Below are 14,183 nucleotides of genomic sequence, written 5' to 3' on the forward strand. Positions count from 1 at the left end.
CATGCTGACCAGAAACTCACTCTGTAGCTCAGGCTGATCTTAGATACACAGCATCTTTCCGAATTACAGGATTACATGCTTGTGTCACTGTGTCCAACAAACTTGATGTTTAGAGGATGAACTGAGGCATGAAGTAAAGAAGTGTACAGGATCATTTGACATATCTAGGTGGGCAAATTATATCATACCAATTGGATCAGGATATTTTGGTGTGTTCTTTGATGTGGAAACGTAATTGAAATCAAAAGTGGTGGGATGCACAAAGTCTGCCATGGAGTTGGGATGTATGTGTGCATGGTGTGGCAACAAGCCGCCAAAGGAAAGTTAGTGAAAACAACATGCTGGTTGTGGACCACCAGATCAAAAGCATCCAGGGCAGGCAGAGGGGACTGTGTGGGTCAAAGGAAACTGGGGTCTGTAAGTACTTGGGGGAGGCATGGAGCCACTAAGATAAAGACACCTGCAGTGCCATGTGGCCCTACGGGTGCCAGCACTAGCTTGGGATAAAAGGTTACCACTTTTTATTTTCACCACAACAGGAAATCAACTCAAAATTTCCATGGAGCCCACATTAAGTGATTATGAGCCTCCTGTTGTGGTAATTTCAAAATTAATCACAAACTCTCTGTAGCCAGGGTCAATGAGCCACATAGCCTTAGCAGGGTAATTCATAAAACAAATTAAACACCTTCTATCAATTCAATATCAATACGAAGTAAGCAACTTGTCAAAACAGGACGTTAGCCCAAAATAGATCAATCTGTCAAGCTCTCAATCTGGAGCGTCAGACCTTCACTCACCTCTATAATGTACATCTGCTATCCACTCTGCCTGGTGCTATAGACTTCCACTTACTAATAACTTATTTAACATAGACCTGTTATGCACTCTGCTTGATGCTACAAACTTCTATTTTTAATAACCTTCCTAACTGGCAAATATCACCACTCTACTTGGAGTCAGTGGCTAATTTTCCCTATCTTAATTCCGAACCCCAGGTGAAAATCTCCATGAGGTTCAGATAAATTCTGTACTCTTTTCTTCTAACTATAAAAACAGACTTAGTCACATTTTCTTTAATAACGGTCATTAAGAAGTAGGCAGCTTGCCTAACCTGAATTTAAACACAAAATTCCAATGGAGCCCATGTTAGACACAATAAAGGTGATCCTGTAGGACTTGAGCATTAAAACTTTATACCATCTTAAAACAAATAAAACAGCTTTTTAATACATTTTCTAAACAAATTTTTAAAAGAATCAAGCAGCTTCTAACTCTCTGTGTTCAGGGTAGCCTTCTTTCTCACAGCAGGGGACCTACAGCCTGCGAGCCTAGGCCAGGTCTGTGTTTCTTTTGTTTAAGGTTCCTGTGCTTGAGACATCACATGACTCAACATAACATTGGCCTCCTCTTACTTAGAAAATAAAAATTTCTCTGTGTAAAATTAAGTCGTTCTGGTCAAGGTGTCCTTGGGTTAGTCACTATATTACTGGCACTGAAAAGTGGCTTGAGATCAATCTGGTTCCCATGAGGTGATTATTTCTGCCTCAAACGGTAGCCAAAGTTATGGGTAATCTCTATCTTCTTCCCAATCTTTTGTTTTTCCTACAATACAGGGAACTGCCAGCTTGGGACTGATTGATTGCCTTTAGCAAAGAGGATGAGACAAGTTAGGTAGACATGAATCACTTTTTTTTTAAGTGGATACTCTCTGTATCTACAATTCAGGTGTTATCCCCGTTCCACCAATCCCTCCCTCTTCCCCACCCATTGCCTTCATGAAGGTGCTCCCTCTCCCAACCTCCATCCCCAACCTCAGCACCTTGGCATTCCCTTATAATACTGGGAAAACAAGCATTCTCTGGATCAAAGTTCTCTCCTCTCATTTATGTCAGACAATGCTATCCTCTGCTGCATATGCACCTGGAGCCATGGGTCTCTCCATAATAACTCACTAGTTGATATTTTAGACCCTGGGAACTGTGGTGGGTTTGGTTAGTTGATAAATTTTGTTCTTCCTATGGGGTTGCAGACCCATTCAGACTCTTTCAGCTCCTTCAGTCCTTTCTCTAGCTCCTTCATTGGGGGACCCCCTGTTCAGTCTAATGGTTAGCTGCAAGCATCCTACTCTGTATCAGTATGGCTCTGGCAGAGCCTCTGAGGACATCCATATCAGGTTCCTGATAGTAAGCACTATTTGGCATCAGCAATAGTGCTTAGGTTTAGTGGCTGAATATGGGATGGATCCACAGGTAGGAAGGCTTTGGAAGATCTTTTCTCCAATGTCTAACCCTCTATTTGTCCTATTATTTCCTCCTGTGAGTGTTTTTTCTCCACTCTAAGAAGAACTGAGGCATCCACATTATGGCCTATCTTCACTTTGAGGTTCATAATTCTGTGAATTTTTTTCTGAGGTGTTCTGAGATTTTTGGGCTAGTATCCACTTATCAGTGAGTACATACCAGTGCTCTTTTTTGTGACCAGATTACCTCACTCAAGAGGATCACTTCAAGCTCCATCCATTTGCCTAGGAGTTTCATGAAGTCATTGTTTTTAGTAGCTGAATAGTACTCCGTTGTGTAAATGTACCACACTTTCTATATCCATTCCTCTGCTGAAAGACATCTGGGTAGATTTTCAACCAAAAGTTATCAGAAAAGATAAGAAAGGACATTTTTTACTCATTACAGGGAAAATTTATCAGGAGGAACTCTCAATCCTTAACATATATGCTCCAAATACAAGAGCACCCATATTCATAAAAGAAACCCTACTAAAGTTCAAAAAAAAATACATTGCACCCCACACAATAATAGTGGGAGACCTCAACACCCCACTCTTATCAATGGACAGACAGATCATGGAAACAGAAACTGAACAAGGACGCAGTGAAACTAGCAGAGGTTATGAACCAATTGGAATTAATAAACATCTACAGAACATTTCACCCTAAAACAAAAGAATACACCTTCTCAGCACCTCATGGCACCTTCTCCAAAATTGACCATATAGTCAGTCACAAAACAAGCCTCAATAGATACAAGAGCACCCATATTCATAAAAGAAACCCTACTAAAGTTCAAAACATACATTGCACCACACACAGTAATAGTGGCAGAACTTCCACACCCCACTCTCATCAATGGACAGATCATGGAAAAAGAAACTGAACAAGGACGCAGTGAAACCAGATGTTATGAACCAATTGGAATTAATTATCTACAGAACATTTCACCCTAAAACAAAAAACTACTGCTTCTTCTCAACACTTCACAGCACCTTTTCCAAAATTGATCATATAGTCAATCACAAAACAAGCCTCAATAGATATAAGAAGACTGAAATACTCCCATGCATCCTATCATATCTCCGTGAACTAAGGCTGGTCTTTAATAACAACAAAAACAACAAAAAGCCCACATACACATGGAAGCTGAACAATGCTCTACTCAACAATAGCATGGTCAAAGAAGAAATAAAAAAAATTCAGGATTGTCTAGAATTTAATGAAAACTAAAGCACAACATACCCAAACCTATAAGATGCAATGAAAGCAGTACTAAGAGGAAAACTCATAGCTTTGAGTGCCTCAAAGAAGACACTAGAGAGAGCATACACTAGCAACTTAGCAGCACAGTTGAAAGCTCTAGAACAAAAAGAAGCAGATACACCCAAGAGGAGTAGATGGCAAGAAATAATCAAACTCAGAGTAGAAATTAACCAAATAGAAACAAAAGGAACCATTCAAAGAATCAACAAAACCAAGAGCTGGTTCTTTGAGAAAATTAACAAGATTGATAAACCCTTAGCCAGGCTAACTAGAGGGCAAAGAGAGAGTATCCAAGTTAACAAAATCAGAGATGAAGGTGGAGACATAACAACAGAAACTGAGGAAATTCAAGAAATCATCACAGCCTACTACAAAAGCCTATACTCAAGAAAACTGGAAAATCTGGAGGAAATGGATAAATTCCTAGACAGATACCAGATACCAAAGTTAAACTAGGACTAGGTAAACCATCTAAATAATCCCATAACACCTAAAGAAATAGAAGCAGTCATCAAAAGCCTCCCAGCCAAAAAAGCCCAGGACCAGATTCGTTCAGTACAGAATTTTATTAGACATTTATTGATGATCTAATACCAAGACTCTCCAACCTATTCCACAAAATAGAGTCAGATGGAACACTACCCAATTCATTTCGGAGGCCACAATAACCCTCATTTCCTAAACCACACAAAGACCCTAAAAGGAAGGAAACCAATCGCCCTTATGAACACTGATACAAAAATACTCAACAAAATTCTTGCAAACCGAATCCAAGAACTCATCAAAACGATCATTCACAATGATCAAGTAGGCTTCATCTCTGGGATGCAGGGATGGTTTAATATATGGAAATCCATCAATGTAATTCACCATATAAACAAACTCAAAGGAAAAAACCACATGGTCATCTTACTAGATGCTGAGAAATCATTTGACGAAATTCAACACCCCTTCATGTTAAAAGTCTTGGAAAGAACAGGAATCCAAGGGCCATACCTAAACATAATAAAAGCAATATACAGCAAACCAATAGCCAACATCAAACTTGAAGCAATCCCACTAACATCAGGGACTAGACAGGGCTGTCCATCCTCCCTTGACCTATTCAACATAGTATTGGAAGTCCTGGCCAGAGCAATTAGACTGTAAAAGGAAATAGAAGCAATACAAATTGTAAAGGAAGAAGTAAAAATATCACTATTTGCAGATGACATGACACTATACTTAAGTGACCCCAAAAATTCCACCAGAGAACTTTTATAGCTGATAAACAACTTCAGCAAAGTGGTTGGATATAAAATTAACTTAAACAAATCAGTAGCCTTCCTCTACTCAAAGGACAAACATGTTGAGAAAGAAATTAGGGAAAAGATACCCTTCACAATAGTCACAAAAACTATGAAATACCTTGATGTGACTCTAACTAAGCAAGTGAAGGACCTGTATGACAAGAACTTCAAATCTCTGAAGAAGGAAATTGAAGATCTCTGAAGATAGAAAGATCTCCATGCACATGGATTTGAAGGATCAACATTGTAAAAATGGCCATCTTACCAAAATCAATCTACAGATTCAATGCAATCCCCATCAAAATTCCCACTGAATTCTTCATAGAGCTGGTAAGAGCAATTTGCAAATTTGTCTGGAATAACATCAAACCTAGAATATAGAAATCCACCCTCAACAAGAAAACATCTGTGGGAATCATCATCCCTGACCTCAAGCTATATTACAAGGCAATTGTGTTAAAAACCACATGGTACTGATACAGAGCTAGGTAGGTTGATCAATGGAATAGAATAGAAGATCCAGAAAAGAACCCTCACAGGTACGGTCACTTGATTTTTGACAAAGGAGTTGTAAACATTCAATGGAAAAAAAGATAGCCTCTTCAACAAATGGTGTTGGTCCAACTGGCATTCAGCATGGAGAAGAATGAATATAGACCCTTTCTTATTTCCTTGTACAAAGCTCAAGTGTAAGTGGATCAAAGATCTCCACATTAAACCAGGTACACTGAAACTATTAGAAGATAAAGTGGAGAAAACCTTAGAACACATAGGCACAGGGGAAAATTTCCTGAACAGAACACCAATGGCTTGTGCTCTAAGACCAAGGATCAAGAAATGGGACTTAATGAGATTGCAAAGTTTCTGTAAGGCTAAAGACACTGTCAAGAAAACAAAACGGCAGCCAACAGATTGGGAAAAGATCTTTACCAACCCCACATCTGATAGAGGTCTAATATCCAATATAAACAAAGAACTCAAGAAGTTAGACTCCAGACAATCAAACAATCCTATTAAAAAATGTGGTACAGAGTTAAACAAAAAATTCTCAGCTGAGGAATACTGAATGGCTGAGAAGCATTTAAGAAAGTGCTCAATATCCCCAGTCATTAGGGAAATGCAAATCAAACAACCCTGAGATTCCACCTCATACCAGTCAGAATGGCTAAAATCAAAAACTCAGATGACAGTAGATGCTGGCGAGGATGTGGAGAAAGAGGAACACTCCTCCACTTTTGGTGGGTTATAAACTGGTACAACCACTCTGGAAATCAGTCCTGTGGTTCCTCAGAAAATTGGGCATAGTCCTACCTGAAGACCCAGTTATCCCACTTCTGGGCATATACCCCAGAGATGCTCTAACATACAATAAGGACACATGCACCACAATGTTCATAGCAGCCCTATTTATAATAGCCGGAAGCTGGAAAGCACCACAATGTCCTTCAGTAGATGAATGGATACAGAAATTGTGGTACATTTACGCAATGGAGTAATTGTGTAAATTACTATTTATTAGAAACAACTTTATGAAATTCCTAGGAAAATGGATGCATCTAGAGAAAATCATCCTGAGTGACGTAACACAGTCACAAAAAAAAAAAAGCAGGCATATCATGCTGTCACTGTTAATTGAATACTAGCCCCAGAAAACTCTGAATACCCCCAGAAACAACTTCCAGGCCATATGAGGCTCAAGAATAACAAATAGTGAAAGCTTCAATCCTTCTTAGGAAAAAAATAAGTGTATAGCACCCTCTCAGAGTGTGGTACACCTGGACCTTAAATTATTAATAATCCAAGAGCTAGGATTATAGCCTTGTGGCATTTTTTTGTATTCAAAGATCATTATGTTTAATCTATACACACCAAGAAAACTGTTTCCATGTTACATTCTGTTTTTCATGTACTTTATGCTTAAGGTAACTAGTGGGATTTCAATGCATGATATCAAACTTCTAAAAGAATTTCCAAAATGCTTTAAAAAATCTGTACATGTATCTCTTTTTTTCTTTTAATAAAGTTGTAAGAAAAAAAGAGAAAGAGATTCATATCAGGCTCCTGTCAGCAAGCACTTCCTGGCATCAGCAATAGTGACTGGGTTTGGTGGCTGCATGTGGGATGGATCCCCAGGTGGGTCAGTCTCTGGATGGCCTTTCCTTCAGGCTCTGCTCCACTCTGTCCCTGTATTGCCTTTAGACAGGAGCAATTCTGGGTTACAATTTGGAGAAGGGATATGGTCTCTACAGGTTCTCTCTCCCCCTTTTTTGGGCATTTCATCTAATGTCATACCTGTTGGGTCCTGGGAGCTTCTTGCTTTCCTGGCATCTGGGACTTTATATTGGCTACTCCCAGTTCTGAAATCCATATTGCTACACACCTTTGTTCAATTTCCTGACCCCTGGTACATCTCCTCCCATACCTAATCTTTCTCCCCCCTTTTCCTTCTCCCTTGCTGCTCTTCCTCCTGAGTCCCTCTGACTCGAGTGATTATTTTTCCCCTTCTAATTAGGCCTGAAGTATCTACATACACTTTGATCTTCCTTCTTTTTGAGCTTCATATGGTCTGTAAGTTGTATCATGGGTATTCAAAGCCTTTTTCCTAATATCCACTTATCACTAATAAGTGCATACCATGGGTGTTCTTTTGTGACTGTGATACCTCACCTATGATGATATTTTCTAGTTCCATCCATTTGCCTAAGAATTTCTTGAAGTCACTGTTTTTAACAGCTGAGTAGTTCTCCATTGTATCACATTTTCAGTATCCATTCCTCTGTTGGGTGACTTCTGGTTTGTTTTCAGCTTCTGGCTATTATAAATACGGTTGCTATAAACATAGTGGAACATGTGTCCTTGTTATATGTTGGAGAATCTTTTGGGTATATGGCCAGGGGTGGCATAGTTGGGTTCTCAGGTCTATGTCCAGTTTCCTGAGGAACAACCAGATTGATTTCATATTGTGCCAGCTTGCAATCCCACCAGCAACGAAGGAGTGTTCCTCTTTCTCCACATTCTATCCAGCATCTGCTGTCATCTGAGTTTTTGATCTTAGTCATTCTGACTGCTGTGAGGTGGTATCTCAGGGGACAGACTAAAATTTAAACGTCTTTGGATTTTAAAAGAGATTGGCTATTTTAAAGGGACTGAAGTTATAATGCATTTGAATTTGTAAAGACTATGGGACTTTAAAAGTTATTTATGTTTTTAATGTGAGATCTTGAAGATGAATGAGAAAGAAAGGGTTGTTGCTTAATACTGTTGTTTTATTTAGGGTTTGCTGTGAAGAAATATCATGACCAAGGCAACTCTTAAAAAGAAAACATTTAATTGGGGCTGACTTACAGTTTCAAAGGTTTAGTCCATTATCACCATGGGGGATGGGCAGGGAAGCATGGCAGCATGCAGGTAGATATGGTGTTAGAGGAGCTGAGTGTTTTATATTTTGATCCAAACACAGCACAAAGAGGTTGTATGCCATACTGAACATAGCTGGAGCAAAACTGAGACCTGATATTCACATCCACAGTGACACTTCCTCCAAAAAAAGCCACACCTACTCCGTTATAGCTCCTAATGTCACTACCTATGGGGCAAGCATTCAAATACATGAGTTTATGGGTGCCATATCTATTCAAACTGCAAGAGTGATGTGTTTTTGTGCTGATAAGGGGTCAGTTGCACTGTCTAGTTTTGTGTCAACTTGACTCAAGTTAGAGTCAACAGAGAGAAAGGAGCCTCAGTTGAGGAAATATCTCTGACATTCAGCTGCAAGACATTTTTTTAATCAATGATCAATGGGGGAGCACCCAGCACATGGTGGGTGGTGCTGTTGACATTATATAATATTAATTAATCCTGGTACTGGGTTTCAGTACTTGGATCATTGGTTTATGTTCCTGAATAACACACACACACACACACACACACACACACACACACACACACCACTGTCTACTCTCCATGAAGTTAATGCACCTTTTGCCAATAATTCTGAGTTATTACTTAGTAAAATCAATACTCTATGTAGGCTGCTCTGGGCCCAGAGGGCTACCCAACTGGGCCATGCTCTGGGCCTCACTCTTCCTGCCTCTTCACATGGAGGCCATGGCTGTCTATTCTGCACTCTTCTCAGGAATGGTGTCTCTCTTCTCTATACTCTCCCAACATGGTGGAAATCTTTCTTTCTCTTTTATCCCAGTTCCAAGCCCAGGAAATTCCAAAAACCAACTTCTTTCTGTCTGTCCTTCCCAGCTATTGGTGGGCTGGGCTGGTGGTCCTGTATTCCTAAGGCAGGCTTAGGAAGCACTGGGAAGCAATTCAGTAAACAATATCCCTCCATGGCCTCTGCATCACTCCTATGCCCATAATCCTGCCCTGTTTGAGTTCCTATGCTGACGTCTTTCAGTGGAGAACAGCAATGTAGAAGTGTAAGCCAAATAAATCCTCTCTTCCACAACTCGCTTTTTGGTCACAATAGAAACCCTAAGACACCATGGTTCAGCAGTTAAAAGCACTTGCTATTTTTCAGAGGATTTGCGTTTAATTCCTACCACCCACATGGCAGCTCACAAAACCATTTATAATTCCAGTTCCGGAGGATTTGATGACCTCTTCTGACTTCTGCAGGCATCATGCAAGATAAAATCTAAAATAAAAATGTAAAAATATGTGTATGGGTGCTTTGCTTGCATATATGTATACTGAATACATAAAGTTCCTCACAGAAGCCAAAGGATTTCCTGACTGGCATTGTGAACAGTTGTGAGCCATCATGTGGATGCTGGAAATGGAACCTGTGTCCTTTCTAGAGCAGCCAATGCTCTTTGCTGCTGAGCTATTTCTCCAGCTCCTACTGTGCTATTACTAGTATCTCAGTTTGAGAAAGAGTCTCATTATGTAGCCAAGGCTGGCATTGAACTTGCCATCCTCCTGCTCTTGTATTGGTATTACAGGTATCAGAGACTGAAAGGGAGAGATCCCAGGGCAGTATACAGGGTCTATTCAGTTTGTTCTTAGCATCTCTTTAATCAAGGATGGGTTAGAGTTAGTCTACAAGCCCAGTGGTATCTAGAAATACGGATTAAGACAAAGAAATTTTACATGCAAAGCTTTCTGAAGACCAGCTATTAATTTCTGACACTCTAACTTGGAGGGTTTAGCATATGTTAAATCACCACTGGAAGTGAAGTTCTTAAGTCAATGATTCTCAACCACTGACTCACTGGACAATTTTTAATATTTGCATTTATTAATTTAGTGTATATGTGTATTTAAAACACCAAGAATTAGTTGGTATCAAAATCAGATCAAATCAGTTGGTACCCAAAACAAAATCAAAGTTCATTTGAAATACAGGTTCTTAAACTCTGTTCTAACCAATCCCATTTGGTAGGTATGGAATAGCACCCAATTCACCAGAAGCTACCCTTGGAGAAAGCCTTCTAAAAACACATTAGGTATGTTGTACCTGAATCATCCTGCCATCTTAATAATTCAGCTGCTTATCAAGTCAGGAGCTAAACATTTAGAGATCACATAAGTCTTCCGGGACTAGTTAGGGAAACAATCTAGAAGGGAGATAAGCATATCTAGACCAGCCCTCACCCTCAGAGAAGTTGGAAAGGAACTGGATACACAAGGCTCTTAAGCCCCTCCCCCACCTCTATCTCTGTTTGGTCTTTATAGTCTTCTGACTAAAGCTCTTGAGACCTTGGGAATTTTTTTTCAAGTGACAGAATGGCCTTTTGTTGTTCACGTGAGACCATTGGAGTACATACTTTCTCATGACTGTATGTCAGAGACAGATAAACACGCTTATCTTCCTACAGGTCAGAATTAATTGGATAGTAATGAGTTCACAAGTCCTTTAGTTCCCAGGTAAGCAGATGACAGGCTGATGGGGCTATCACTCTCAGGGCCATTAAAGGTGTCCTTTAACTGGGACCAAATTAGGTTGCCACACCTCTTCCTCAGTTTAGCAAGTTCACTAAGTTCTTGCTGAATTTCTTGATACAATTTTAACACACATACTTGTGTGTGATATTAATTTGACAAAAGTATAGGTGATATTCTTTTTACTTTGTTATCAGTTATGCCTCGTGGGTGGTGGCAGATGGATTGTGTTTGCATGCCTACATGTCATCCTCTTTGTTTCTACTCAAGTGCTGATTGGAGTCTCTCAGGGCAAGGCACAACCTGAAAAATCAGAAGTAACTTAGAAAATAGCTTGCTTTCAGCAGCTATGCTGAAAAATCACAACCCAGAGACAGTCTCCAAATGTGGCCATTCACCATATTTTGCATGGCTGGAACTTCAATCCCATCCAGTGACAGTGTGTGTTGTGTCCCTGTGTCTACATTACTAGACTGAAGAAGTATAGGGTGTGAAAACTGAACTCTATCCCAACCTTCTTGCCTTATTTACCTCTTTCAATTGACTGTATCAGGGCTTGCCTACTTTATAACTGGTAAACTAAGTATTTACCAGAGTTCTGTGAGCCATTCTAGCAAACTTTTGAGACCAAGTAGTAGGTCTGGAGACTTTGATTTATAGCTGTCTGGTTGAAGGCACTAGAATCCAGGGACTTGAGAGATGGCTCAATGTCTAAGAACGATTGCTATTCTTGCAGAGGACCTTAGACCCCAGCACCCACTTTAAGAAACTCCCAACTGCTGTAACTGTATGTGGCACACATATAGGCAAATAGGTGCATACACACACACACATACATATTATAAAATTATAACTTGGTATTTGTAACTGACATATGATGTGGTATAGCCTTGTAAGGTTGAATATTTTTACTTGTGACATCTGATACTAAATTCAAGTAGGTAAGCATGAGAACTAAAATCAATTGTAGGATACCCAAAGGTGCTGAATTTGGTTGGTGTAGAATTAAAAAATCCACATATTTTTGGTTACATAGGGTATTCTATGCTATGTAAGAATAACTAATTTTCCACCCCAATCTCATTCATAATAACCTTGTGTTATTATAGTTTAGACCTAGGTTTGAACTTAAAGTCCCTGTTTTTCCTATGTATTGCTTCTTACTAAAATCTACAAATAAGTTAGTACTTACCTTAGTTTGTAAACCAGGCTGGCCTCAAACTCACAGTAACCTAAAAGGTATGCCCAGCCTGTACTTTTTTTGCCCCCAGCCATAAATTCTTTTTCCTCCTAAACCAGTGGTTCTCAACCTTACTGCTGTGATCCTTAAATGTTGTGGTAACCCTCAACCATGAAACTGTTTTTGTTGCTACTTCATAACTGTAGTTTTTTGACTACTATGACTCATGATGTAATATGTTTTGATGGTCTTAGGTGACACCCTTCCCCCATGAAAAGGTCATCTATTACCCACAGGTTGTGAACTACTGTCCAAGACTGAATGGACTAAGGGTCTTATATACAGTAGGCAAATGCTTTACCATTAAACTCCCTGCTCCAGATATAAAGGCATCCATCTATCTTTTTCTTTCTTCCTTCCTTGGCATAGACCAGGCTATCTTTGAAATTTTTGATCCCCTGCAACTGTCTACTTAGTGCTGGGAAAAAAAGCATGAACCCCAATACCCAACTCTTTACTTTTGTTGCTGGAGATTGAACTGAGGGCCTCACACACACTCTGCCTCTGAGGTACCCCCTCACTCCCAATGCCCACTGTTTTTGTCCTTGTTCAGATAGATATGTATAAAATATATGCAAAAAAGATAAAGGAAAAAGTTACATAACTGAATAATCTGCCACTAATTACATGAAAAAAGCTACTGCTTACTAACATTTCATTCTCCTTAAAATATTGTGCTGTAAAGCTGTTAAGAACTAAGATTTATAATACACAGCAAGCAGGTGTGTGAGCCAGCACAGCGAGTTTTAGAATGAATCATTCTAATTTAGAGATGAATTACCAACTGTCTGAACTACACATGTGCTCTGTAGTAAACTCACTCATGATAAAAACCACAAAAGTTCAAGAAAAGTTCAAGAAACCTGTCATTAAAAAAAGAAGGGTTTCTTGAGTGGTCTTGGGTTAGCTGCGAAACTCTTCTTTGTTCCCACTTCTAGTTTAGTGCCTGACAGAGAACAGTTGCAGCAGAAAAATGTGCGGAAAGGATTTCAGGCACTAGAATTTTATACATTTTACTTGGCCCCTCATTTACACAATCTCCTAGCAATTTCTTTCTTCATTATCTGTACTTCATTAGCTTGTCATATACGCTGTAATTTATTCAGTAACTATATTATTTAAGATACTTTAACAAGTACAAGGTTTATGACATCTGACAGGCTGGACTAAACTGTTTTGAAATTACATTACCCAAGCAAAAGTCAAATACAATCAGTTCATAAAAGACCGAAATGAATGAAGTGAGACAAAACTCTGCCTGACAAGTTTATCCGTAATCTCTTATACACAGGAGTTTCACAGTGTGGTTGCAAGTCCTTGTGATGCTATAGACAAGGTCCAATGATGAGACTCTACAATGAGATGTGCTCAGGAGGAAGTGATGGTTTTCACTCATAGTTCTTTCCTTCAATTTTAATATCCTTTAACTGGGGAGAGAAAGAAGTCCATTTTCATCAGCTGTATCTAGAATTTTACAGATTACTGGAGATTCAACCTGAAGAATAATAATGACACAAGAAAGTTAGTGAGGTGAACATTTCCTTAGTATTTTCTCAATGAATATATTTGCTAAATATGCAAGGTCTGGATTTGGATAAACCACCTAACATTTTCCCCTACAAATTAGACTCTTCTCTCTCTCCCCAGCCCCTTTTTTCTTTTCTTTTTTCTTTGGAGGTCATGCCATGCCATATATCTCTGTCTAGCCTTGACCTTTTCCTTTGGCAATCCTGAGTGCTGGGTTACAGACAAGTTTCATGATGCCTAGCATAAAAAATAGAGCTTTCTGAAAAACAAGTTTAGTCATCCATATGAAAGCAACATAGGCGAAAATATTTTTATCTCTCAGTAAATATGGCAAAAGAGACAAGACAGAAAGAATAGGAACATGGGAGGAGTTTGTAGCCAGAGTTACATCCCTAAAACAGTAAAACTATCCGTTCTACTTACAAGGCAAAGTAAACACTAACTTAAAGATGAGCCATTTGTCATAATAATTGTGAGCAAACAAAACAACAAAAGAAAAAACAAACATACATCAGAGAAAACAGTGGAGAACATTGACCAAAGAGACTTTAAGTAGAGGAAGAGAAATAATAAGAGTCCAATGGAAATATTAAGAGATGAAAAGTGTGTCACAGATGATCAATGGCAAATGAAGTAATGAGGCTGGTGAAGGTTAACAGAAATGACTTGCCTATAAACATGG

The 14,183-nt window shown here is 39.2% G+C and overlaps 1 protein-coding gene across 1 annotated transcript in view; it reads right to left on the reverse strand.

Annotated features, from left to right (window-relative positions):
* Positions 1–13,227: 13,227 nt before the first annotated feature.
* Positions 13,228–14,183, reverse strand: part of ERLEC1 (endoplasmic reticulum lectin 1) — a 30,245-nt gene continuing 29,289 nt past the window's right edge. The window contains exon 14 of the mRNA XM_080939059.1: positions 13,228–13,469. Coding sequence (XP_080795185.1) covers positions 13,398–13,469 — 72 coding nt within the window. The 3' untranslated portion in view covers positions 13,228–13,397. The remainder of the gene's footprint in view (positions 13,470–14,183) is intronic.

Source organism: Micromys minutus (assembly GCF_963924665.1).
Source record: "Micromys minutus genome assembly, chromosome: 1".
Lineage (NCBI taxonomy): Eukaryota > Metazoa > Chordata > Mammalia > Rodentia > Muridae > Micromys > Micromys minutus.